Consider the following 25,155-nt stretch of genomic DNA (forward strand, 5'->3'; position numbering starts at 1 on the left):
CTCCTCATTGGTCATTTTGGTCAGGTGCCAGTGAGGTTACCTTTAGCTTCTTAACCCTTTACAGGTGAGAGGAGCTTTCCCCTGGCCAGGAGGGATTTCAAAGGGGTTTACCCTTCCCTTTATATTTATGACAGGGTGTAACAGGGTGGGTCTGCCCCTTTAAGATCCTGGGGCCAGCCAGCCTTGGTCAGTTAGCAGACCCAGCTAGGCAGGGGTCAGGTGATGCCTGTAAAGTTCTGAGAGAGCTCAGTTCTGGGGAGTTGCAGGAGGGAGGTTTGCTCCTGGGTCTGGATCAGAGAAAGGGGTACAGAGTGAGAGGACTCTGGGCCCTTGCAGCTTGCATTGGTCAGGGGAATGGCCTTGTTTTTCGTTACTTTGGGAGTTTATTTCAATTAATAAACCATGCCCCGGGGGAAGGGCCCGAAAGCATCTCTAGCATAGTGTTAGTCCTGCTGGGACTGGGGAGACAGGCCAGCAGCCCTGCCCCGGGCTTGATCCTAAGACTGCTGGAGTCAGTGGGAATCTTTCTATTGACTCCACGGGGCTCTGAGTCAAGTGCAAGGGCCAGATTCTGCTACCCTTTGTTCACAGCGAGTTGCCCCTGAATCTGCAAGCAGCGGATGGTTACTGCTCGGTATTAGCAAGGGTGGCAGAATCTGGCCCTTTATGAAGAGGAATTATTATTAAGGGCACTCCTTGCAGGCTCTCCAACAGCAGAAGGTTTGAGACACGGGCCGCTCTGTAATCTAAAACTCCTGCTTTGTTAATTAGGGGAAGGATTTTCTTCCCTTTTGGCTTCCTGAATGACAGGGCCAAATTGCCACAAGAGAATGGTGTCAAGGCTGCTACTGCGGCCTCAGGGCTCCCACCCATCCGCTCCGTGAGGAGAAATGACCAGACAGTCCCCCAAGCTCCCTCTGCATCTCTCCTGTCCCCAATCCAGGAGGCCCACCTCGAGCAGTGCCAGCACATAGTGGCGAGGTGGGGGGTGGGCTGAGACCAAGCCTGCTTGTGTTACAGTCACTTCGTCTTTACCCTGAGCCCCACACTTGGCTTGCACCCACCTGTTACACCTTATACTAACTCTGTAAGTTCTTTGGGGCCAGGATATTTGTACAGCACCTAGCACAATGGGGCCCTGATCTGCCTGGGGCCTCTGAGCAGTACTGGAATACTTGAATAATAATGACTAACCCCCACATGATCCCTCACAGAGCACAGCTCTGAGGTGCTCAGGGTGTAGAGACTTGTGCAGGGTCCCAGCAGCATCCTGCCCCCCTCCTCTCCAGCAGGCCTGAACTGGTCCCAGTAAGTCAGACCCCCCCACACACATGGAACAGGGGGCAGGATTTGCCCCTCCGAGTCCGAGGTGTGTGTCTGTGATGTCCTGAGAGAGCTGGCTGGGAAGGTCCCTGTAGTGAGTTTCCCCTTCTCAGCTCATTATTAAGGGTTTTTGTGCTTCCTTTATTTGACATTTGAAGCTGAACACTTGTGTAGGGCTGGTAACACTGAGCTGGGGCAACGTGCTGTTGGGGATTGAGCTGGGGAACCAGGATTCCTGGGTCCTGTTCTCATCTTTTGTGCTAATTCCCTGAGCCAACAGTGGACAGGTTGTTAACATCTCTATACTTTGGTTTATCTGCTTGTACCTTGCCCGATGCGGTCATCATTGATTATTGTGTTTCAGTGCTCAGCGAGAGAGAAGGCGCCTTGGTGTGTGGAGAGGTTTTATCAGATGCCCTTTGGGAGGGCTGCATTACACAGGTCGGCCAGGCCATTTGGAAACTATCAACCACATTAAATCAGAACTGTGCTGTCGCTGAGCCAGGCCAGGCACAGCCACACGGCAGAAGCACTCCTGAGTTCGCTCCTTCTCCGGATCTCCCAGTGTGTTTTTGCCCTGACCTATGTCTGTCTGTCAGAGTTTAAGCTCTTCAGGGCAGGTACTTTCTTCTTCTCCCTGAGTGGAAGGATGGCTCAGTGGTTTGGTAGATTTCAGAGTAGCAGCCGTGTGAGTCTGTATCCGCAAAAAGAAAAGGAGGACTTGTGGCACCTTAGAGACTAGCAAATTTATCTGAGCATAAGCTTTTGTGAGCTACAGCTCACTTCATCGGATGCATTCAGTGGAAAATACAGAGGGGAGATTTATATACACAGAGAACATGAAACAATGGGTGTTACCATACACACTGTAACAAGAGTGATCAGGTAAGATGAGCTCTTACCAACAGGAGAGAAAAAAAACCTTTGTAGTGATAATCAAGGTGGGCAGTTGACAAGAATTTCTGAGAAATGGGGGAGGAGGGGAGAGAATAAACATGGGGAAATAGTTTTACTTTGTGTAATGACACATCTACTCTCAGTCTTTATTCAAGCCTAAGTTAATGGTGTCCAGTTTGCAAATTAATTCCAATTCAGCAGTCTCTCGTTGGAGTCTGTTTTTGAAGTTTTTTTGTTGAAGAATTGCCACTTTTAGGTCTGTAATCGAGTGACCAGAGAGATTGAAGTGTTCTCCGCCTGGTTTTTGAATATTATAATTCTTGACGTCTGATTTGTGTCCATTTATTCTTTTATGTAGAACTGTCCAGTTTGGCCAATGTACATGGCAGAGGGGCATTGCTGGCACATGCTAACCCAGGAACCTATCCTTGCAACAAAGCCCGTTGCCAACTGTATCCACATATCTATTCAGGGAACACCATCATAGGGCCTAATCACATCAGCCACACAATCAGAGGCTCGCTCACCTGCACATCTACCAATGTGACACATGCCATCATGTGCCAGCAATGCCCTTTTGCCATGTACATTGGCCAAACTGGACAGCACGAGCATTCCACATTAATGGTTTGCTTTGTGTCCCCGAGCAGATCAGCACAGCACCCAACGGCTGTCAGAAACGGTGCTTTGAAAGGGGAAGGGTGCATGTCTCCAGGGCAGCCAAGTTCAGAACAATGAGCAGAGAGGTCACTTGAGGAATTATGGGACCGCTTTGGAGGCCAATTACAGCACAGAAAGCAATCAAGTGTCTACACGGGCAATAGAGCGCTGGGGCCTCGTCGAGGTGGTTTTTTTGCAGCTCTGCAGCTGCTGAGTTTCTGCACACAAAGTGGCGTGGCCGTGTGTACATGCCTGCAGTTTGAGCGCACAAAGCTACTTTACTGCGCAGAAACTTGGCAGTGTAGACAAGCCCTTATTGTTGTTGTTCATTAATAAGAACAGCCCCAAACAGTTTGAACCCCTCTATCCCTAATGACAGGTTTCAGAGTAGCAGCTATATTAATCTGTATCCGCAAAAAGAACAGGAGTACTCATGGCACCTTAGAGACTAACAAATTTATTAGAGCATAAGCTTTCGTGGGCTACAGCCCACTTCATCAGATGCCTAGAATGAAACATATAGTAAGAAGATGTATATATATACATACAGAGAAGGTGGAAGTTGCCATACAAACTGTAAGAGGCTAATTAGTTAAGATGAGCTATTATCAGCAGGAGAAAAAAACTTTTGTAGTGATAATCAAGATGGCCCATTTAGACAGTTGACGAGAAGGTGTGAGGATACTTAACATAGGGAAATAGATTCAATATGTGTAATGACCCAGCCACTCCCAGCCTCTATTCAAACCCAAGTTAATGGTATCTAGTTTGCATATTAATTCAAGCTCAGCAGTTTCTCACTGGAGTCTGTTTTTGAAGCTTTTCTGTTGCAAAATTTCCACCCTTAAATCTTTTACTGAGTGGTCAGAGAGGTTGAAGTGTTCTCCTACAGGTTTTTGAATGTTATGATTCCTGATGTCAGATTTCTGTCCATTTATTCTTTTATGTAGAGACTGTCCAGTTTGACCAATGTACATGGCAGAGGGGCATTGCTGGCACATGATGGCATATATCACATTGGTAGATGTGCAGGTGAACTAGCCCCTGATGGCGTGGCTAGTGTGATTAGGTACTATGATGGTGTCACTTGATAAATATGTGGACAGAGTTGGCATCAGGCTTTGTTGCAAGGATAGGTTCCTGGATTAGTGTTTTTGTTGTGTGGTGTGTGGTTGCTGGTGAGTATTTGCTTCAGGTTGGGGGGCTGTCTGTAAGCGAGGACTGATCTGTCTCCCAAGAACTGTGAGAGTGAGGGATCATTTTTCAGGATAAGTTGTAAATCTTTAATGATGCACTGGAGAGGTTTTAGTTGGGGGCTGAAGGTGACAGCTAGTGGCATTCTGTTATTTTCTTTGTTGGGCCTGTCCTGTAGTAGGTGATTTCTGGGAACTCTTTTGGCTCTGTCAATCTGTTTTTTCACTTCAGCAGGTGGGTATTGTAGTTTTAAGAACGCTTGATAGAGATCTTGTAGGTGTTTGTCAATGCCAGGGCCCAGCAAGCTGCACCATTTTCCAAAGCAGTTTCATTTTCTGCTTGAAGGGGGGGGATTTAGCGTGAATGCTAACACACAGCCTTCCAGTTCCCTGCAGTACACTATGGGTCGTTTCTTGATCCCATTGTGCAAGTGGGAGTTAAACAAAGGGACGGAGACTAACGTGCTCAGCACCTCACAGGATCAGGCCCTCCCATGCTGCAGTCCGTAAAGTTTCTATGGAGAAGATGTTGTATTTGTTCCCCCCACAAGACTTCAGATTGTCCCCCACATTCAGTCTGGCCTTGGCTGGATGGTACGGCTTAAGCCAGTCCACAGGCCAGCGAGGTTTGATACCAGAACCAAAAGAACCCCTGATGTTCCGGTCTGATTTTCCCCCTCCCCAGTTGTTTGATCGGGAGCTGTGTGTTCGCCAGCTGAGGTACTCAGGGATGATGGAGACCATCCGGATCCGCAGGGCTGGCTATCCCATCCGCTACAGCTTCGTGGAGTTTGTGGAGAGGTATCGTGTCCTCATGCCTGGGGTGAAGCCGGCGTACAAGCAGGTACAGGTTTAAGCAGAGGCTTGGATTTTTATCAAAAACCATCATGCTAATGCCCTGGAGAAAGTTAAGAGGAAGGAAGACCCAGTGGTTAGAGTGCTAGCCAGAGACCTGGGTTCAGTTCCCTGCTCTGCCACACTTACTGCGTGACCTTGGGCAAGTGGTTTTTAGGACCAGATTTTCAAAGGTGCTTAATTCCTGTTGATTTTAAATGGGAATTAGGCACCTAAGTGCTTTTAAAAATCTGGCTCTTAGTCTCTGGGCCTCAGTTCTCCAGCTGTAAAATGGGGATCGCACTTCCCTGCCTTACAGCGGGGTTGTGGGGATGCACACGTGAAAGACTGTGAGGCCCTCAGTTACTATGGTAACGGAGGCCCTCTCAGCACCTTAGATAGGATGGGGTCTCTGCGAGACTATGATTCAGCTGAGCTCAGAAGCCCCAGTAACAGTTAAACTAACTGGATGAGCCTGTACTGCCTGAAAACTGCAGACAACACATTCGCAGGGACCACAGGGAGCCCACGGAGGGATGGCTGGGGAGCACAGCTGATACTACTAGCCAGCCCAGAGATGGGGCCTTTCTGGGCATGGCTTGCCCCTCATGTGCCCTGGCATGGCTGCACTGGGGAAGTCCTGGCTGCATCGATTCAATGGGTGTAGCAAGCAGGACCTCTCCCTATGCTCCCCACAGGCCTTGGTAGGTGTTACTATCAAAGGCATAATGCTTCTGACCCTGCCATTGAGGCGGCGTGCCTCCTCCCTCTTCCACCACAGCCCGGGCCTCTGCAAGCCACGATGCAGCCCACTGTGTTGCTCCATCACTGCACATCTACTGTATAGACACTGCAGTCAGCAGTGACGGCCACTGCCATGGATCGGGGATTGAGACTAGAACGAATCGTCGTCTTCATTCACCGCTTCTAGGCCAGCCAGGAGAGGGAAGCATGCAAACGAGGAGGAGCCTCATTAATGTCACTAGATTACGCCAGTGTAAAACAGGTGGAAGTGAGATCAAACTCCACCCCATGTTTATAGCTGGTAGGGGCGGCTGGTGTTCATCTGAGGCATAGGCTAAGTCCCGCTGCCCCATTTCTCCTAGGGCGACCTGCGTGGAACGTGCCAGCGAATTGCTGAAGTGGTGCTTGGGAAAGATGATGATTGGCAGATTGGCAAGACGAAGATTTTCCTGAAGGTAAGATGCTCTCAGGCTGTCCATGCATTGAGGGGCCGTTAGAGTAATAGAATCATAGAATATTAGGGTTGGAAGAGACTTTAGGAGGTCATCTAGTCCAGGGGTGGGCAAACATTTTGGCCAGAGGGCCACATCTGGATATGGAAATTGTATGGTGGGCCATGAACGCTCACAAAACTGGGGGTTGGGGTGCGGGATGGTGTGAGGGCTCTGGCTGGGGGTACAGGCTCTGGGGTGGGGCTGGGGATGAGGGGTTGGGGTGCAGGAGGGTGCTCTTGGCTGGGACCGAGGGGTTCAGAGGGCGGAAGGGGGATCAGGGCTGGGGCAGGGGGCTGAGGCACGGAAGGGGGTCAGGGGTGCAGGCTTTGGTCAGTGCTTACCTCAAGCAGCTTCCAGAAGCAGCATCATGTTCCTCCTCCGGCTCCTACGCAGAGGCGCAGCCAGGTGGCTCTGCATGATGCCCTGTCCCAGATGCTGCCCCTGAAGTTCCCACTGGCCACAGTTCCTGGCCAATGGGAGCTGCGGGGGTGGCACTTGGGGCGGGGGCAGCTTGCTGGCTGCCCCTACGTGTAGGATTTGGAAGGGGGGACATGCTGCTGCTTCTAGGAGCTGCATGGAGTGGGGCAAGCCCCCAACACCACTTCCTGGCTGGAGCACCAGAGCAGGGAAAGCCCCAGACCCTGCTCCCTAGTGGAGCATCTGGAGGGCCATAGTTTGCCCACCCCTGATCTAGTCCAACCCTGAGCTCAAAGCAGGACCAACCCCAACTAAATCATCCCAGCCAGGGTTTTGTCAAGCCGGGCCTTAAAAACCTCTACGGATGGAGATTCCACCTCCTTAGGTAACCCATTTCAGTGCTTCACCACCCTCCTAGTGAAATAGTTTTTCCTAATATCCAACCTAGACCTCTCCCACTGCAACTTGAGACCATTGCTTCTTGTTCTGACATCTGCCGTTAGCTTTGAAGGACTCTAACACCCATCCCAGTCGCAGGTTCCATAACTAGAACTAATCCCCATCCACCACCCAGGTCTCTGGCCTGATTTGATGGGGACTGGGTCAGGAGATGGTGTTGGATCCAGATCAGGTGAGAGTTAGGAGTCAGAGAATGGGTGAAATCTTGGCACTCTGCTGGCACAGAGCCTGGCTGGGATGTGCACACGCACTCATACCCGCACGCATGGCACTGGTCATATCCTGAGCGGCGCAGGCCTCTCTGTGAGAATGCAGGCAGCTTTGTGGCTGCCCAGCTGTATCCCCAGAGCAGGGACAATGACTCCACTGCCAGACGTGGCAGCAGAGTCACTGAGGAGGGGCTTCAGGGCTCAGGCAGTGCCCTGCCTAGGTCCCTGCAGAGGACGGGTGAGGGGAAGCTCCCTGGCTGACTGACACCCATGGAGACAGTGAGAGAGTTGAGCTGTTGAGTTGCTCCCTTCACTCCACCCCCTGCCCAGGCTGGCTGACAGCCCCTGAAAGCTCCATAAGCCAGGACAGGGGCCCACTGCCCCAAAGATCCCACTCTGCGCACAAGCAGTAGGGGATGGCGGGGCAGCACAGGTGCCCTGTGATCCCCTCCTCTCCACCACCTGCTGACATTTCCCAAGGCTCTTCCCGAGGCCCTTATCATCAGGCCCTGTCAGGCAGATGGCGACATTGGTCCCCAAGGCTGCCATAACCCATGGGGCACCTAGGTGGGGGAGAGAGAGGGATCTGGCTCAGCAGAAAGCCAGTGGGCGTGACAGAAAGGTCTGCAGCACCCTAACGCACCGAGCGGAAGATCAGCAGCTCTGTGTCCCTCGCGATCGGCAAGGCCAGTGCAGTGCTGCTTAAGGAACCCAGGGCCCTGTATGGCACCATGAGACAGCGGCAGTGTAACAAAGAGCTGTCTTGTTCTGACGGCCCTACTCACGTGCATTTGTTTTTACGATCCCATCTCTAAATCCCTCCAGGAAAACAAAGCCAAGTTGTCAAGGAGCGAGCCAGGAGGCAGATGGGATTTCTCTAGTGTTTCTCAGATGTAATCCTGTTCACTTATTTTTAAACATCTCCCCATCTATTTCTTAGAAACTGCTCCTGACATCTCTTTAGCTTTCCTTTCCAGAGAGCGTTATCAGGACCCTGCAGCTGTCCAGGCAGGAAATAGGGAAACGAACAGGTTCTGAAGGGCAGTGCAAGGTCGGGTAAAACGGGAAGCATGCAAAGTTGTATCGATGCACCCAGCTCCTGTAGCAGCCAGGAAAGAAATTAGTACAGAAATCAATTTGGAGAATACAGAAAGGAGGCTAGAATCATGTGACTTGACTGAATTCCACAAAAGCAAGGAAACACAGAGTGAAGAGGTGCCATTTTGTCCTTAGCCCGCCTTACTATGTTCAGGATTTGCAGCTCCTCTGCTTTACTGGAGGAGGGAGTGACGTCTAGTAGTCAGAGCAGTGGACCAAGACTCAGGATGCCTGGAGTTTGCTCCCAGCTTTGCCACAGTCTTCTCCAGTGCCCTGCTTCTGGTGTAGTCATTAGTACCTGCACAACGTGGGTGGGGAACGCTACTGAATCAGGTGCGTGGAGCAACCTCACTTGACTGACTCTTCAGCTGACAGTGTAGTGAGCCAAATGTCAGAGGGCGACATAATTCACACACACACTTTTACTAAGCCCTGCAGTGCATGCTGCCTCTGGGATGAAGGGGTAATGCTCAGCAGTGACCCCTTCTGGTATATTAGGAGTGGCATGGATGAGCGGGAAAGATTCAAGTCCAGTTCTTCTTGATAGGAGGGGGAATGGCTGTGCTATAGAGCCCCAAACGTAGTGAGTTGTAAAGTGGGACATCCTTAGATGTGACTGGGATGGCAAGAACCTCTATGGGGAGGAGCCTTATACCATCCCTCTGTTCCTGTCATGGGATGGCCAGTGGTCACAGGGTAACTGTTGTGGCGGTTCATTCCCCAGGATCACCATGACATGCTGCTGGAGATTGAGAGGGACAAGGCCATCACTGACAAGGTCATCCTCATACAGAAGGTGGTTCGTGGGTTTAAAGACAGGTATGATATGCCAAGGAAATGCCTGGTGAATATTGGGGGATCTGGTAGTGCGACTGAGTAGCACACCATATTGCAGTTCATGGCACTCTGCTAAAACAATGTCCTCTTTGCCTCTGTTACCACTAGCTTACTCTGCCCATTCACAATGTGACTGGCCTATTGCTTTAGCTTGCAGTGAGCGCAATAAAGCCCCCCAGGGGTTGACATTATGATATAATTGGTGCTGGAGCTGCTCAGAGCACGAAGGAAATTATTAACGTATATTTTCAGGCTGTCAAATTTCAGAACAACGGGAGTAAGGATTTCTGTCCACACTCAGTTCTGCACTTGACAGAGGCACTCTTCATTGGCCAACTTTAGTCAGACTAGCAGACTATTCCAAGATCTGCGCCAGATCTTGGTCCCATTGAAGTCAATGACAAAATTCCAGTGGGAGACTAAAGGGAGGTGATATTTAGTCTTATGGCAGCAAAGAGCAATAGTTACAGTGCCACTCATCCCAAGGCGCTGTACAGCCATTCCCACTGAAAACCAGGCAGCGCAGAGATCAGATGCAGGAAGCCAACCCATGTAAAGCACACTGCATAGCAATGTGGGGGAAACAGAAAATGATGGCCAAGGACTCCAGGACGTAGTCCTGTCCTTAGAGAAGCAGCGCTGAGTATTGCTCAAAGTCGGGGACTAGCAATCAGGGCTTCTGTCACCTGTCCCTGACTCTGCCGCTGGCTTGCTGTGTGAGCTTGGACTAGTGACTTCTTATTTCATTCAGGCCCCAAATGTGTGCTGTGCACCTCTTAGAACATTGAGAAGACAGAAAGGGCCAGATCCGCACCTGGCATCAATGGCGGTGGGTGCATTGACATCAATGGAGCTACGCTGATTTATGCCAGCTGCAGATCTGTCCCACAGTCCTTATTCGGGTGAGGTTAAAATCTAAGACTAGAGGAAACAGAGTAGGAAGATTCCAAATGCAAGGGATGGGGGGGAGGAGCGGGGGGGCGAGGGGTAAGTCACAAGAGCCTGGGCCTGAGGTGTCACCCAGCAGTTCAGGGCAGGACCGTTGATCACCTAGCCCTGGATTGGCACATTTGGACTGCTCTTCCCATACCTGTTTTGGACAAAGCACAGGGAATGGGCAGAGAAGAGCATGATAGCACCACTACAATGCCTCTGCTTCCTCTTGCATGGGAAAGGAAAGCTGGGACTGGCATTATCCGGCAGACGACTGAGCTCAAGGGGGTGGAGGTTACTCCAGCTTCCTCCCTTACAGTCTGTGAAGAATGTGGCCGGCTTTCCCTGTGGGCCAAGGTGACGCTAACCCCCAGCAGACCAGCACAAAGTGTTGTAATGCCTTTCCAGGTCCAATTTCCTGAAAGTGCGACGTTCGGTCCTGATGATTCAGAAATACTGGCGGGGACATAACTGCAGAAAGAACTACGGTGCTGTAAGTGTTGCCAGTTGTCCTTTATGTTCTTTACCGCCTTGGTCTCATTGTCTAGGATCCAGATATCAGTTTCCCTTTTGGTCCAGTCAAGCTCCCCTGAGGGGAAAGATCAAAGGGGGGAGAGCTGGCTAGTGTGTTGGGTGGATGGAGGGAAGGGGGGGAAGCTATACCCTCGTTGCCCTCTGTTCTGAATAAAGGGAGCGACCGTCTCTTTGGTTGTCCTCCTCATGCCTTTGTCATGAGTTGAACCCATCCCAGGGAGGAGACTGTGCTTTATGGGTCACTGAGCCCATAAAGACTTGGATCTCTAGCCCGTGGGAAAACTCCCATTGACTAAGTGAGCTTTGGATCAGGCCCTCAAATCCAGGCACCCTTTGTTTCTCTGCCATCTCACAGCAGTTTTCCCCTGCTTTCTGTGGGGGGGAGCGGGGGCTCTTTGCTTGTTGCTAATGTCATCAGATTTTTATTTTCAGCTGCGAGAGGGCGGACGAGCGAGGAAAATCTGATTATGGCCAGTGAGACCCTCAGGGGCCCCCAGTGTCTTAACTCTGTTTCCTTTGCAGATGAGGATTGGGTTCCTGAGGCTCCAGGCCCTCTACCGTTCCCGCAAACTCCACACGCAGTACCACATGGCTCGCAGACGCATCATTGAGTTCCAGGCAAGGTGCCGAGGCTGCCTGGTGCGCAGGGCCTTCCGCCATCGCCTATGGGCTGTCTTCACGGTCCAGGCTTATGTCAGGGGCATGATTGCACGGAGGCTGTATAAGCGCCTTAAGGGAGAAGTAAGTACCATGCAGGAAATGCTGTTTGCTAGCACGTTTGCTGGAGAAAGACAGCAGCCAGTTAACAGGACCAACAGGGCTGGTTTCCCCAGAGCATGATAGGCTTTATAACATCCATCCTATGGCCTTTGTCTAGCTGTCAGTGTCTCTCTGTCTAAGGGTATGTCTACACTAGATTTTTTTTAACCTGGAGTTAATTGATTGCCAATTAACTTGAGTTAGTTAACACTTTGGTGAAGGCTAATATGGGCATGCCCCAAATGTTTGTTCCAGGATACAAAAGTCTGTGGTTACCCTAGAGGTCAGCTCCCTAAATACCATAGAGAGAGGCAGATCACAGTAGTATGTGGATCACTGACTCTGTGCAAGGGAGTGCAGAACACAAACTCTTTCCCCAAGGTCTTGACAGAATGAAATAAAAATCAGAAAGGAAATGTGAAAGCTGGTAGCCTCTCTCGGGCTAGAAACTGACTCCCATTATGTTAGTGTTCCTTGAGACATACCAAGGGATAGACCTGTGTTTGTGTCTGTACTGCGTGCTCCTGTGATCTGGATGTTAGCAGGGCAAAAGTGCTAACTGCCTTTTTAAAAGCCCACTTGTGTTTTCTTTCCCAGTATCACCGCCGTCTGGAAGCAGAGAAGCTTCGTCTGGCAGAAGAGGAACGGCTCAGGAAGGAGATGAGTGCCAAGAAAGCCAAAGAGGAAGCAGAAAAGAAGCACCAAGTACGTCCTGACTTTTCTCTTTCTTGGCTTCTCTTTAGGGCCTGATTCTACTCCCGCTGAAAAGTGTTGGGGCAGAATAAAGTCAATTGAAGGCAGCATCCCAATAAATAGTATGAGGACTTACTGTCCTGTTGTACTGTTCGTATTTGATTCAGTAAAGGCGTCCCTATTTTAACTTGAATGAAGCTAGCACAGAATTTCCAATCTGCTACACCAGAATGCCACAGATTATGCTTATTCTTTTGGGTACTATGGGACTGCATAAAGGACCCCTCCTGAGACTGGAACTTTGCTACTGTGCTAGGTGTTCTATGTACATAGAGTAAAAGTTCTGCACCTGGGACCTCATGCTCTAAATAGCCAAAAGAAGAGAGAAAGAAGCATTGTTGTGTCCATTTTGCAGGTGGGGAACTGAGGCACAGCTTTAAGCATTGTCCAAGGTCACACAGTGAGTCAGTGGCAGAGCTGGGAATTTATCTCAGATCTTCTGCGTCTCAGTCTAGTGCTTTAACTCCAAGACCTTCCTTCTGCTCTAAAGCCAAGGGGCCATGCTGCAGAATTTAGGACCAGCTTGCCAGAGAATGCACTCTAGTCAGCGTAACCATTCTCTTCTAGGTACGCCTTGCCCAGCTGGCCCGGGAAGATGCTGAGAGAGAGGTGAAGGAGAAGGAGGAGGCCCGTCGGAAGAAGGAACTCTTAAGCAAAATGGAGAAGGCCCGAAACGAGCCAGTGAACGACTCAGATATGGTGGACAAAATGTTTGGATTCCTAGGGACCACTTCATCTCTGCCAGGCCAGGAAGGACAGGCACCCAATGGCTTTGAGGTACTGCATGGAGAATGGAGCAACAGACAGGGCTTGCCAGTGTTGCTCAGAGTAATATATTGGGACAGATGGCAATCCATCCCATCTTGGTTCAGCATCATCACCCTATTACCCTAATGGTTTGCTCTTGGAGTGCTCATCATAACTCTTTTTCCAGTGTGTTCACACTTGCTGCTTCTCCTACTGCCTTTGGGAGTCTGTCCCACAGAGGAATTCTCCTCAGGATAAAGAAGTATCTACAGACCTCACGTGGCCCGGATCCAGCTCCCCTTGAAATCACTGGTTTCAAGGGGAGTTGGATTGGGTCCTTTGTGCCTATTCTTGTCCTAAGAACTGATCCTGGTCCTATTGAAATCAGTGGCAGAACGGGGAGCAAGGTCAGGTGCAGGGTGAGGGAGCTTTAAAAAACACAAAACCAAACAGGGCGTGTATATTTTCCTCCCTCTCCAGGACCTTGAGCGAACCCAAAAGGAGCTAGAGGAAGAGGATTTAGATGCAGCTTTGCCCCTCCCCGAGGAAGAGGAGGAAGACCTCTCAGAGTACAAATTTGCAAAGTTTGCAGCCACCTACTTCCAGGGCACGACGACGCACACATACATCCGCCGGCCACTTAAGCAGCCCCTTCTGTACCACGAGGACGAAGGAGACCAGTTGGTGAGACAGGAAATAATCCAGAAATGTCCTGGTCATGAAGAATGGGGCTGGATGGTTCAGGGGGTTGGTAATAGGCTACAGAGCCCTTCATTTCTAGGACACCCATTTGAATCCATCCCAGTAGAACACACGAGTCTGAAGATAGTTTAGGAGCAAAGTCCTTATCTGCTATTGGATGTCCCGTGTGACATTCATGGATGGCTTCTCTTTCTATTGGGCAAGTAACCACCAGCCTTTTTACAATAGTCATGTGGCGCACCCTAAGGAAATTTCATTTGCAATGTGCTTGAGCACCATGTTTAAGAAATAAAACAGTGCAAGCCAGTAATAAAACAAACCTCCCCAAGCATTCTGAACCTGAATCTAGTACTTGTGTAGCAGGCTAGAGTTAGAGCTTAGGAGGCAGAGGGCCACCAAACAGGTATAAATATACAGCAGTAGGACAGTCTGCTCCCACACTGTCCCACCCATGTGCCTCAGGATGGGAAGTCAGTCCACATGCCCATTCAGTCCTTGATGTCTCTGCTGAGATGCTCTGACGGTCAGGGCTGGCTCCAGGCACCAGCGAACCAAGCAGGTGCCTGGGGTGGCAAATGTAAAGGGGCGGCAGGACATCGGGCTCTGGGGCGGCAATCCTCCCTCGGCGGCGGTGGGAATTCAGCGGCCACTCCGTCACAGCGCGTTTTGTGCTTGGCGGCAATGCGGTGGCAAGAATGTGACTCTTCTTTGGTTGCCGGCAGCAATTCGGCAGCCGCACCATCCACCTCCGTGCTCGGCAGGCAGGATTCCGCCTCCCCATTCGGCGGCAAAAAATTTTTTTGACCACTTGGGGGGGCAAAAACGCTGGAGCCGGCCCTGCTGACGGTGCCCACTGTGCTCGTGGTGACCGGTCTGTTAGGGATTGGGCCGAGAGCCACTTATACAGGGTGTGCACAGGAACTGTATAGGAGACTTGTGCCCAAACTCCTTAATGGCCCGACATTGTATAAAAAGATGGATCGTAGTGTCCTCCCTGTTTGTTATTATTCTACTGGCCTTTCTCTTCGTGCAGCTGAGAAATGATGGGACAGAAAACCTCAACTTAGTAAGAAACCCTTTTTTGATACTAACAGTCTGATTGTTCTTTTTGGGCGGGAGGGAGCAGAGGCAGGGACTTAGTTTGTTTTGGATGATCTAATTTGCGTAGTTTCTCCTTCATACACGACTTTAATGGAGAAGGGGGTCATGTATTTTCCAGACTGCAGTCCATGTTGCACAGTTTTAGTTTAATTTGCATTTACAGTACACATTTTAATGAACTAGTCATTTTGCACTGTATACTCACCACTAGCCTCTTGTGGACAGATTCAGAACTGCTCAATGGTTTGTCATAGACCTGCTAACAACCAAAGGAGAGTCTCCTTTAGCTCAAGTAGCAGGGGCCTGTGCTTTTGGAGCAGGGGATCTGAGTATTACCCACGCTGTCATGAAGTGTTTAGTGCTGGGATGGGACCAGTCACTGGTGGCCATGGCTTTATTACAGTCTAATACACACAATTAATTATATTAACCCAGACCAAGCTAAGAACTCTAGTAAGTTACATCTTTATTGCAAATAGGCAGCACTGGCAGTGTGGATCACTATTCTTCGTTTCATGGGAGACCTTCCTGAGCCGAAATACCATACGGCTATGAGCGACGGCAGCGAGAAGATTCCAGTGATGACCAAAATCTATGAGACTCTAGGGAAAAAGACCTACAAGAAAGAGCTGCAGGCTCTGCAGGGGGAAGGAGAGGTGAGAATGCTCTTTCCTTTAATGTTACAGCTGTAGAAGAGCCCATATTCTTGATGTACCATTCATGAAAGTAGAAATTTATCTATGGAACGAACTGCTGATGGGATTGATTGAGGCAAATAGTTTTGTAAATTTCATCCGCCACTGTGCTAGCAAGGAGAAAACTACAAAGGCTCTCATCCCTTGTGTTTCAAAATATAAATTCTATTCCATATAGATTCTTATACCGCCCTCCTCACCCTAGTATTCTACTGATGCAAAGCACTCTAGCAGAACTAGGTATTATTATGATTATTAGTGCGTTAAGCTATGTGGCTAACACTTGTCACATGTGGTTCATTCTCTCATCCTCTCCCCAGGCATGTGTGTGCGGTGGAATGTTTTTGGTTGGATTTAAATGAACATGTGGCTCTGTGTTTGTGTTAGTCAGGCCAAAGATGTGTGGGAGCGGTGAGGTCTGGGATTGTCCCACGGGATTCAACCCCTCTTGGGGTCAGAAGAAAATTACTCCTATGGTAAATGGTATTGCACCATTAGGTTATTATGGGACAAGTACACTTCACCATAAGAATCCATCTTTGGCTGCTGCCAAAAGCAGGACAAAAGACTGGATAGACCATTGGTCATTGCACTCTGGCAGTTCGTATGCTTTCGTCTTTGAGAATCTGCCTTATACAAGATGGCAGGACATTTTCAGTGGCCTGGCTTGCTGGTGGCAGGATGTGATAAATGGTACTGCTGCTCTTAGATGTGTTTGTCAATTACATCAAGGCCCTCTAGAGCAGGGGTCTCCAAAATTTTTGAATCGCGCACCCCCAGGGCCAGCTCTGGGGAAGCAAAAAAAAAAAAAAGAGCGGCCGCCGGCGTGCCGCCGAAGACGGAGCGGGGAGAGCCGGGCGGCCGCCGGCGTGCCGCCAAAGACGGAGCGGGGAGAGCCGAGCGGGCGCCGGCGTGCCGCCGAAGACGGAGCGGGGAGAGCCGGGCGGCCGCCGGCGTGCCACCGAAGACTGAGCGGGGAGAGCCGAGCGGGCGCCGGCGTGCCGCCGAAGACGGAGCAGGGAGAGCCGAGCGGCCGCCGGCGCACTGCCCAAGGATCAAAGGTCCGTGCCGGCGGCGCTTCTTCGGCGGCGCTCCTCCTGCCGTGCACCCCAACGGATGGCCTGGCGCACCCCACTTTGGAGACCACTGCTCTAGAGTCTAAGAACAGCCACCTTTGTTTGCCACTTTTGGTAGATCTAAATAAATAAAATGCCTGGTTCTAGTCATATTCCCAGAAACAATGATATAATGTAGCAATTTCATTAAAGCTGCTGGTGAGGAAAGTAATCTCCATTGGGATCTAATTATGTTAAAATATACATGAAGAATCAGGCTTGGTTCTGTATAATTAACCATTTTTTAAATTTTTTTCATTGGACAGAAGATCATATTTCAGTCGGCTGTAGCATCAGCAGAGCCCCTAGAGAAGAGAAATAAAATCTAACAATGTATTTTTATCTTAGAGACAAACTGTTCTTCTTGGACAGTAATATTCTCATTTCTCTGGGTAGTATGAATGCCTGGTTAGATTGAATTAGAAACGGATGGATGGATATTCATAAGTGGCCAGCTGCTTCTAATCCATAAACTACATATTAGAGATGGGTTTGAGCTGTAATTTACCTTCATGTCAAACTTTCCTAAAATATGAGGTTGTTTCAATCCAGGTTTTGATTTGGCCCATTAAAGAGACAGAGGCCAGCTGCAAAATTGAGATCCAGATCTGAGCATTACAGTGGGTTGGAGGAAATTAGATATAGGGGTTTGGTTCTGGCCCATCTCTCAGAAATATCAAATCAGTGCTCCGAATCCACTGAAAATGTTGCCATTTCTAAAAGCTGATGAGCCGGATCCACAGGAAACCCATTCTGCAGGGTTGTGTGTGTGTCTCAGGAATAAGGCTATATTTCTTGCCTTTGCAGAGCGCTCACATAGATGGCCACAAGAAGAACAGTGTGCGGCACAAACTGGTCTCCTTGACTCTAAAGAAGAAATCCAAACTGACTGAAGAGGTGAGAGGAAATGCTTTGCGGCTGGTTACCACAAGTGGTATTATATTATCTGCAGGGCTCTCTGACTCTCTCCTGCTGCTAACACAACCAGACCTTCTCTGGGGTTGCTGCTCGCTGTGTCTTTGGGGGCCTGAAAGATTTAAGGATTCTTTAAAGGGAAAGGTTGGCTCCCCATGTCTCCTTGAGTCACCCTGCACCTCATGCCTTCTTCCCCACTGTTCCCTATGCCTGGGACAGCTCCCACTCTCCAGTCATCAAGCCGTCCATCTCCTCTTTTCACACCTCTCTGTCTGCATAGACTTCCAGTGAGAGTCGCCCATCCCTCTCTGTTGGCCTGTACATTCTCGATCTTTCTCGCTTCAGTCCCACCCTGCTCGGCTTTAGATTCCGAGTGGATTTTCACAAGCACTCAACATTGGCCTAACTCCTCTGCCATTGATATCTGTGGTCAAACTCCCATGTGAGCCATTTGGCCAGTGCTGAGCACTTCTGAAAATCCCACTCTTCGGCTCTTGGGGCAGAGAATCCTTTTTCTTGACACATCCTCCTTTTTATACGGTATGGTAGAGAGTGAGTCACAGTCAAGCTGGAAGGGCATATCACGTGGAGTCCCGCAGGGATCAGTTCTGGGTCTGGTTCTGTTCAATGTCTTCATCAATGATTGAGATAATGGCATAGAGAGTACACTTGTAGAGTTTGCGGATAATACCAAGCTGGAAGGGGTTGCAAGTGCTTTGGAGTATAGGATTAAAATTCAAAATGATCTGGACAAACTGGAGAAATGGTCTGAAGTAAATAGGATGGAATACTGTAAGGACAACTGCAAAGCACTCCATTTAGGAAGGAACAATCAGTTGAACACATACAAAATGGGAAATGACTGCCTAGGAAGGAGTACTGCAGAAAGGGATCTGGGGGTCACAGTAGACCACAAGCTAAATATGAGTCAACAGTGTAACACTGTTGCAAAAAAAGCAAACATCATTCTGGGATGTATTAACAGGAGTGTTGTAAGCAAGACATGAGAAGTAATTTTTCTGCTCTACTGCATGCTGATTAGGCCTCCACTGGAGTATTGTGTCTAGTTCTGGATGCCACATTTCAGGAAAGATCTGGACAAATTGGAGAAAGTCCAGAGAAGAGCAACAAAAATGATTAATGGTCTCGATAACATGACCTATGAGGGAAGACTTTAAAAATGAGTTTGTTTAGTTAGAGAGGGGATAACAGTTTTCAAGTACATAAAAGGTTGTTACAAGGAGGAGGAAGAAAAATTGTTGTCCTTAACTTCTGAGGGTATTACAAGAAGCAATGGGCTTAAATTGCGGTTTAGGCTGGACATCATTAAAAACTTCCTAACTGTCAGCGCGTTTAAGCACTGGAATAAATTGTCTGAGGAGGTTGTGGAATCTCCGTCATTGGAGATTTTTAAGAGCAGGTTAGACAAATACCTGCCAGGGATAGTCTAGATAATACTTAAGAACAGTCACAAATTGTGCCATGAATTCTGAGGGCTGGATTAGATGACCTCTCGAGGTCCCTTCCAGTCCTACAGTTCTATGATTCTATGATGTGCGCTTATAGAGGAAACCAATAACAGCGATCACAACCACGAATGTGCTTACAGCCTTACAGCCATGGTGTTGTGGTTTTGGCTGATGGAGCATCTTTTAATTGTGTTACTGGTTTTTTAATGATGATTGAATAGAGATGAGATGAAGAGTCAGATCCTCATCAGTTATAGGCTGGTGTAACTCCACTGCCTTCTAATAGAGTTATCCCAGCTGAGGGTGGGGCTCGGAATTGTGGCCTATGGTGCTGTTGTGGAAAAAGGGGCAAAGGAGTGGTCTAAGACAAAACAGATACTATAAGAAGATGCTCTAGGTCAGGGGTCTCAAACACGCAGCCCATGGGCCGCATGTGGCCCGCGGAGTTATTTGCTGTGGCCTGCCAAGCTCCCTGCGCTCCCCCCTCGCCCCCCCCCGAGTTATTTCCTGTGGCCGGCAAATTCCCATCCCCCGCCACCACCCCCAGCACACCGCGTCCCTACTTCTCTGCCTCCAGGTGCTTCCCACTGCCAAACAGCTGTTTGGCAGCGCTTAGTGCTTTCCAGGAGGGAGGAGCGGGGAGCCGCACACTCAGGGGAGGAGGCGGAGAAGAGGTGGGGCAGGGGTGGGGATTTGGGGAAGGGGTTGGAATGGGGCAGGGAGGGGGCGGAGTTGGGTTGGGGACTTTGGGGAAGGGGTGGGAAGAGGCAGGGTGGGGTCTCATGGAAGAGGTGGAGTGAGGGTGGGGCCAGGGGCAGGGTGGGGTGTCAGTAATCCTCATGTGGCCCTCCTGGTGATCTGAGTTTGAGATCCCTGCTCTAGGTAGATTGATTAGACAGAACTTGGTTCACCTTTATATGTACTATACAAGGATTTGGGGGATTAAAAGCAAAAGAGCTGCATCCAAATTACTGGTAAGTTAGAGGGTAAAATTGAAGCCCTCTGAATAAACAGGAGATGGGGTTCTCCTGGGAACTGTCATGACTAGATTATAGTCCTACTTGGGTGGGGGGCAGCTGTTCATAAAGGCCTGGGTTGGAGGAGGGGAGAACCATAGCAACAAGTTATCCAGAAAGAGAATAATGTCTTTGGTTGACAGGTGACAAAGAGACTCCATGACGGTGAGTCCACCCTCCAAGGCAACAGCATGCTCGAAGACCGACCCACCTCCAACTTGGAGAAGCTGCATTTCATTATTGGTAATGGCATCCTCAGACCAGCATTAAGGTTAGAAATCAGTGCAAAGAGTCGACCATCATTCTCTGTTTTTCCCCCCTATTAGTTAAGCTGCTCTCATTAAAAAAAAAGGTTTTTGCTAATCTGTGCGATTGATTAAAACATGTATTACACTGTTCTTCGAGCTCTCTTCCTCTGTATGATTGGGGCTAGGCTCCCATCATGTTTGTTGGATGTTCATTTCAGGCTTGATCCAAAGTTCACTGGGGTCAGTGGAAAGGCTGACATAGACTTCATTGGACTTTGGATCACGCCCCCGGTTATTAGCATTCCTTTTTTCTTTTCACTGCTTATTTTTATCCAAGCCATTACAGCCTAAGTTGCTGGGTCTTCTTTTGTTAGAAGAATAGATTTCTTTTATTGCATACAAAAAACTATGTTAAAAGAACATTGTTGCAATTGCAAAGTCAAAACTCAAAAGACAGGAAAAGCCGAATTATGATTGCCCATGCTACCTTAATTCAGACCCTTTGTGCATATGCATTCAGACACAATCTTTAATTACAAGATCATATGCTGTTTTTTCCATCGGACCCTGCCTCATTCAGTGCACAGAATGGACAGTGCTCACTTAATGAACAGCTATTCAATATTTTGTCCTACTCACTGTCCAGTGTGTGGCCCTTGGCCTTATTTCTGCACATTATTCCAACCCTGTTTCACGCACAATTAATGTATCTTCACTACAACTCTATGAGATGAGGGGGTGGTATTATGCCCATTTTACAGATGGGGAACTGTGTGATAAAGGCAGATTAAGGTTAAAATTGTATACTGATTTAGGGGGCCCAATTTGAAATGCTTCAGACCTGATTTTTCAGAGCATTATATAGTGCTCGATATATTCATAGCAGGAGGACCTCAGCTGCTTTTGTGAGTGCCTGGTAGCAGATAGTAGCTGTTAGGGGATGGCGTATGCTGGCAGACTCTGTGGAGAATTCTGCTGCCAAACTCCTCTGAGCATGTGCAAACTAATATTTTCAAAGGCTCATGAACTTGGCCAAACATGGGTGGATTTTCAAGGGGATGGCAAAAAATACCCCCTGACCACAGGGCAATCCCCATACCAAATTGTAAGTCCCTGTTCCAAAACGTGGCGGCACTTAGAGCTTCTCAACAAAACAGACGTAAGAAGCTTTTAACATGGACAAAACACGTCTTTTTCCTAAACCTCGTTCTGAGAAAGAACCAAACTGTTTTTACTGAAATTTTTTAAAAAATCAGCATAGAAAATTTCAGCCCAAGCAGTTAAAATTTGGCCAAGTTTAAGGAACAGAAAACAGGGTCTTCTTATGGAACGTTTTGGGCCACCTCAACTACAGGGTGTCATTCTCTGCACCGCCTCTGGTATGTTTTGCCGTTCATCCCAAAAGCTCACAAAGCTCTTCACGCAAACAACATACAAGGCTCATTTTACCCACCACTGACAAGATGCTGCTGCTAGGATGGAACATGGTGGCTGTTTGTTTAAATGGACACAGCAACACTACGTAGCAACTCAGCACGAGAAAGCTGAGACTTTCAAAGCTGCCTGGATGCCCAGTTCCAGAGCTGCTTTTCGGCAGCTTTGGAAGATCTCAGCCAAAGTGTAGAGGAATGTTGTTTCCATTTGAATTTGCAAGGGGGATTTCTGTAGGAGGGATGTAATTGTCAGAGTTAATTGGCCAGGGCAACAAGGTTAATACCCCTAGACTGACATAAAGTGCCATGGGACCTTTAATTATCAAGCCGTCAGGGTCTGGTTTTACATCCCATCTGAAAGACAGCAGCCCCTTTAACATCTAGTAACAGTTTGCAAGCCTGAGAGGCAGATTTCACCAGAAAAAGTAGCAAATTATTCATTAAGGGCTTGATCCAGAGCCCACTGAAATTATTGGAAAGACTCCCATTGACTTCAGTGGGCTGTGGATCAGGGATCCACTGAGAGAGAAATGGTATCTTGAATGATTGGCTGGGATCTAACCCTGATTTCTGTTGCAGGGACGAAATCTATTGTCAAATCTGCAAACAGCTCACCCAGAACCCTTCCAAAAGCAGCCATGCCAGAGGCTGGATCCTGATGTCGCTCTGCGTGGGATGCTTTGCTCCTTCTGAAAAGTTTGTGAAGGTGAAGAGCGAATGTTATTTATCATTTGCCTGGCGTATCTATTTATACATTTCCTTTCGCAATGCTGGAGCCAACTCTTCTCTTTGGTTTCTCTGCTTGTTGACTGTGTTGTGACTCCCTTTCCACACAGGGTCTGATTTTACAGGAAAGCTCTATTGTAATAAAAGCCCCAGTTCAGCTAAGGACTTAAGCACGAGCTTTAGCCCCATCGAAGTTAAAGTTTAGCAACTGCTTAGATCGTTTCCTGAAATGGGGCCCGAAAGGCTATTCTTCTACCCAAATCATTGAATTATAAAGAAGAATAAATTATTAGGAAATTGTTTTTAATTGAAACCAAATCTCAGATCTCAAGGCCGTGCAGAAATTTGAATCCAGATCTGCAGCCAAACTTCACAGCTGACTTGTATTTCTACAATAGGCTAATCTAAGCACACCTGCAAATTCGGGATGCTCAGATCCCAGTTTTGCAGCCTGGCCCTCTCTTGTCCTACATATAATAGCCAAGAATAATTAACAGTCCTATAGGAAGCTGCCATCCGGAAAGGCTGGTAACACAGAAGAGGGCTCAGAGAAAGCAGCTGCAGTTTATGTATGTGAGAAAGCAGGGACTTCTGGGGCCACATTTTCAAATGCATGCGTCTGAGTTGCTTCTGCAAAGAATATGCAAACACCTACGGGAGGCCAAACATCCATATTCTTGCACAAGTGGGATCTGCACATCCAGGCAGCATGTTTATGCCTGCAGTTACCCCATAGGAATATACAAAGGATAATTTGTATATGCAGATGGGGTTTTTGAACACTAAGTTGATGCCTCTGCTACGCTGGTAAATGTGTCTATCAGTGGTATTACACGGTGAGCTCAATTTTGCTGAAATAAAAAAAATCAGCATAGAAAATTTCAGGCCAAGCAGTTAAAATTTTATTTATATATATACACACACACACACACACACACATATATATATATATGTAATGTGTGTGTGTGTCTGTTTTAAATTAACCCCAAATCTATGAGTGTATTTTGTTCGGTTGCTCTACCCCCCTGTATCCTACTTCCTCATGTATCCAGATGGAAGCCAAGACCTCTAGATGAGCAACCTTATCTCCCAAAGTACTGGGCATCCAGCAGCTCCCACCGAAGTCACTGGGAGCTGCTAAGTGCTCATCACTCTTGCAAATCAGGCCACTTCTTTGGATCCCATTTTTAAAAACAATTTTGGCCTAAATCCATATTTAGGTCCCTAGATAAAAGTAGCCTGACTTTGAGAGGTGCTGAGCACCCAGAATCACGGTGACTTCAATGGGGCTACTCAGGCTTACGTTTAAGCATGGGCTTAAGGGCTTTGCTGGGCTGAGTACTTAGCACGTTGCAGGACTAGGCCCTCAGTCCTTGCTCAGGCAAGACTCCTATTGCCACCATGAGAGCTTTGCCCAAGGAAGAACTTCAGAACCTGTAGCCTGATCCCAAACCCAGTGAAGTTCAGTTGGAGCATTTCCACTGACTTCAGTGTAGTCTGGATCAGGACCTTGGTCCTTAGAGCTGAATCCAGGAGCCAAATTCATCAATAGAGTTCTTTGTGTCAGCCACAAGCCCTTCCTGTAGGGAAACGGATAAGGCAGATAAATCGTGTGTGAAACAGCGGAAGATTCCATTATGCCCAGAAATGAGACCCAGTAAATCATGTCACTAGAGATGACCCATGGAGTGTTTTAGTCTGTGTTTAAATCTCTGATAAAGGAGGACTTATTTGGGGAGAGTGCAGCACATCTAGAAACAAGTTGTTAATAGTCTTCAAAATATACCCTTTGGCTGGAACCCTGGCCCCACTGAAGCTAGCGGCCAAATTCCCATTGACTCCCGTGGAGCCAGGATTTTACTCTCTGTAATCGTGGGCTGTTGCATTCTGGACTCTCGGTGACTCCCTCTGAGGTTACTGTTAAAGGCCCCGATCCTGCAAGGAGCTGCAGGCAAACCACTGGGGTCTCCTGTACAGATGCCATTACAGAATCAGGACTTAAAATGTCAAGAACTCTCTTTTTTAAAAGTATTGTAGCTGTTAAATGCTGGCCGTGTGCACTGCTGGCAGAACTCATCTGAGGGGATATGAACTATATTTTCTCTCTCCTTCTGTCTCCTTTTGTACTATTTGATGGCAAAAATATTTGTAGATTTTTTTTTTTTTTGGACTCTGGTGAATACTTCTGTTTTGAAAGTACATTTATCAGGAGCACTTATTCTGATTTATTTCAGAGTTAGCAGAAAAATTCTGCATCAGCCCCAGACTTTACCTACCAATTCCAAAGCTGTTAGTTTTGTGGGTGTGGATTTTAGAGGTGATGCCGAAATCAGGTTTACCATGCAAACTCTGTTGCAACTATTACCACGGAGTGCCTAGCTGTTTATCTAAGTTATTTATAGAACGTCTAAGTTATGATTTATAGATCTAGCAAAGTGATTTATAGAGCCTCCCAGTTATGATTTATAGAGCTGTCTGTCTAAGTTATTTATAAAGTATTTTCTGTCTGTCATTCTGGGGAGGCTGCTGGGTTTAATTTTTTTCTGCACAAATGTGGTTGCATTTTTAATACATGGGTCAAGTACACAGACTCCTGGATAGGACCTCTTCAAAATGTATATTTTTAAAAATCTAAGCAAGTAAATACCTATCTAATGTATTAATGACGTATCAAAATGTTCTCTGTGTGTGACACAGGGTATGTCTACACTATAGTGGGAGGTGTAATTCCCAACTCGAGGAGACGTATCCATGCAAGTTCTGATCAAGCTGGCATGCTAAAAACAGAAGTGGAGCCCCAGCAGCATGAGCAGCAGGACGGGCTAGCTGCCCATGCTCATGTGT

At 48.1% G+C, this 25,155-nt stretch overlaps 1 protein-coding gene across 1 annotated transcript in view; it reads left to right on the top strand.

Annotated features, from left to right (window-relative positions):
- Positions 1–25,155, top strand: part of MYO7A (myosin VIIA) — a 189,692-nt gene that overhangs the window by 133,639 nt on the left and 30,898 nt on the right. The window contains exons 19-30 of the mRNA XM_084620894.1: positions 4,759–4,917; positions 6,014–6,106; positions 9,053–9,147; positions 10,507–10,591; positions 11,155–11,373; positions 11,989–12,096; positions 12,712–12,921; positions 13,372–13,575; positions 15,174–15,350; positions 17,312–17,401; positions 20,048–20,175; positions 22,165–22,291. Of these exons, the coding sequence (XP_084477020.1) occupies positions 4,759–4,917; positions 6,014–6,106; positions 9,053–9,147; positions 10,507–10,591; positions 11,155–11,373; positions 11,989–12,096; positions 12,712–12,921; positions 13,372–13,575; positions 15,174–15,350; positions 17,312–17,401; positions 20,048–20,175; positions 22,165–22,291 (1,695 nt within the window). The remainder of the gene's footprint in view (positions 1–4,758; positions 4,918–6,013; positions 6,107–9,052; positions 9,148–10,506; positions 10,592–11,154; positions 11,374–11,988; positions 12,097–12,711; positions 12,922–13,371; positions 13,576–15,173; positions 15,351–17,311; positions 17,402–20,047; positions 20,176–22,164; positions 22,292–25,155) is intronic.

The sequence above is a fragment of the Lepidochelys olivacea genome, assembly GCF_965140295.1.
Source record: "Lepidochelys olivacea isolate rLepOli2 genome assembly, chromosome: 1".
NCBI lineage: Eukaryota > Metazoa > Chordata > Testudines > Cheloniidae > Lepidochelys > Lepidochelys olivacea.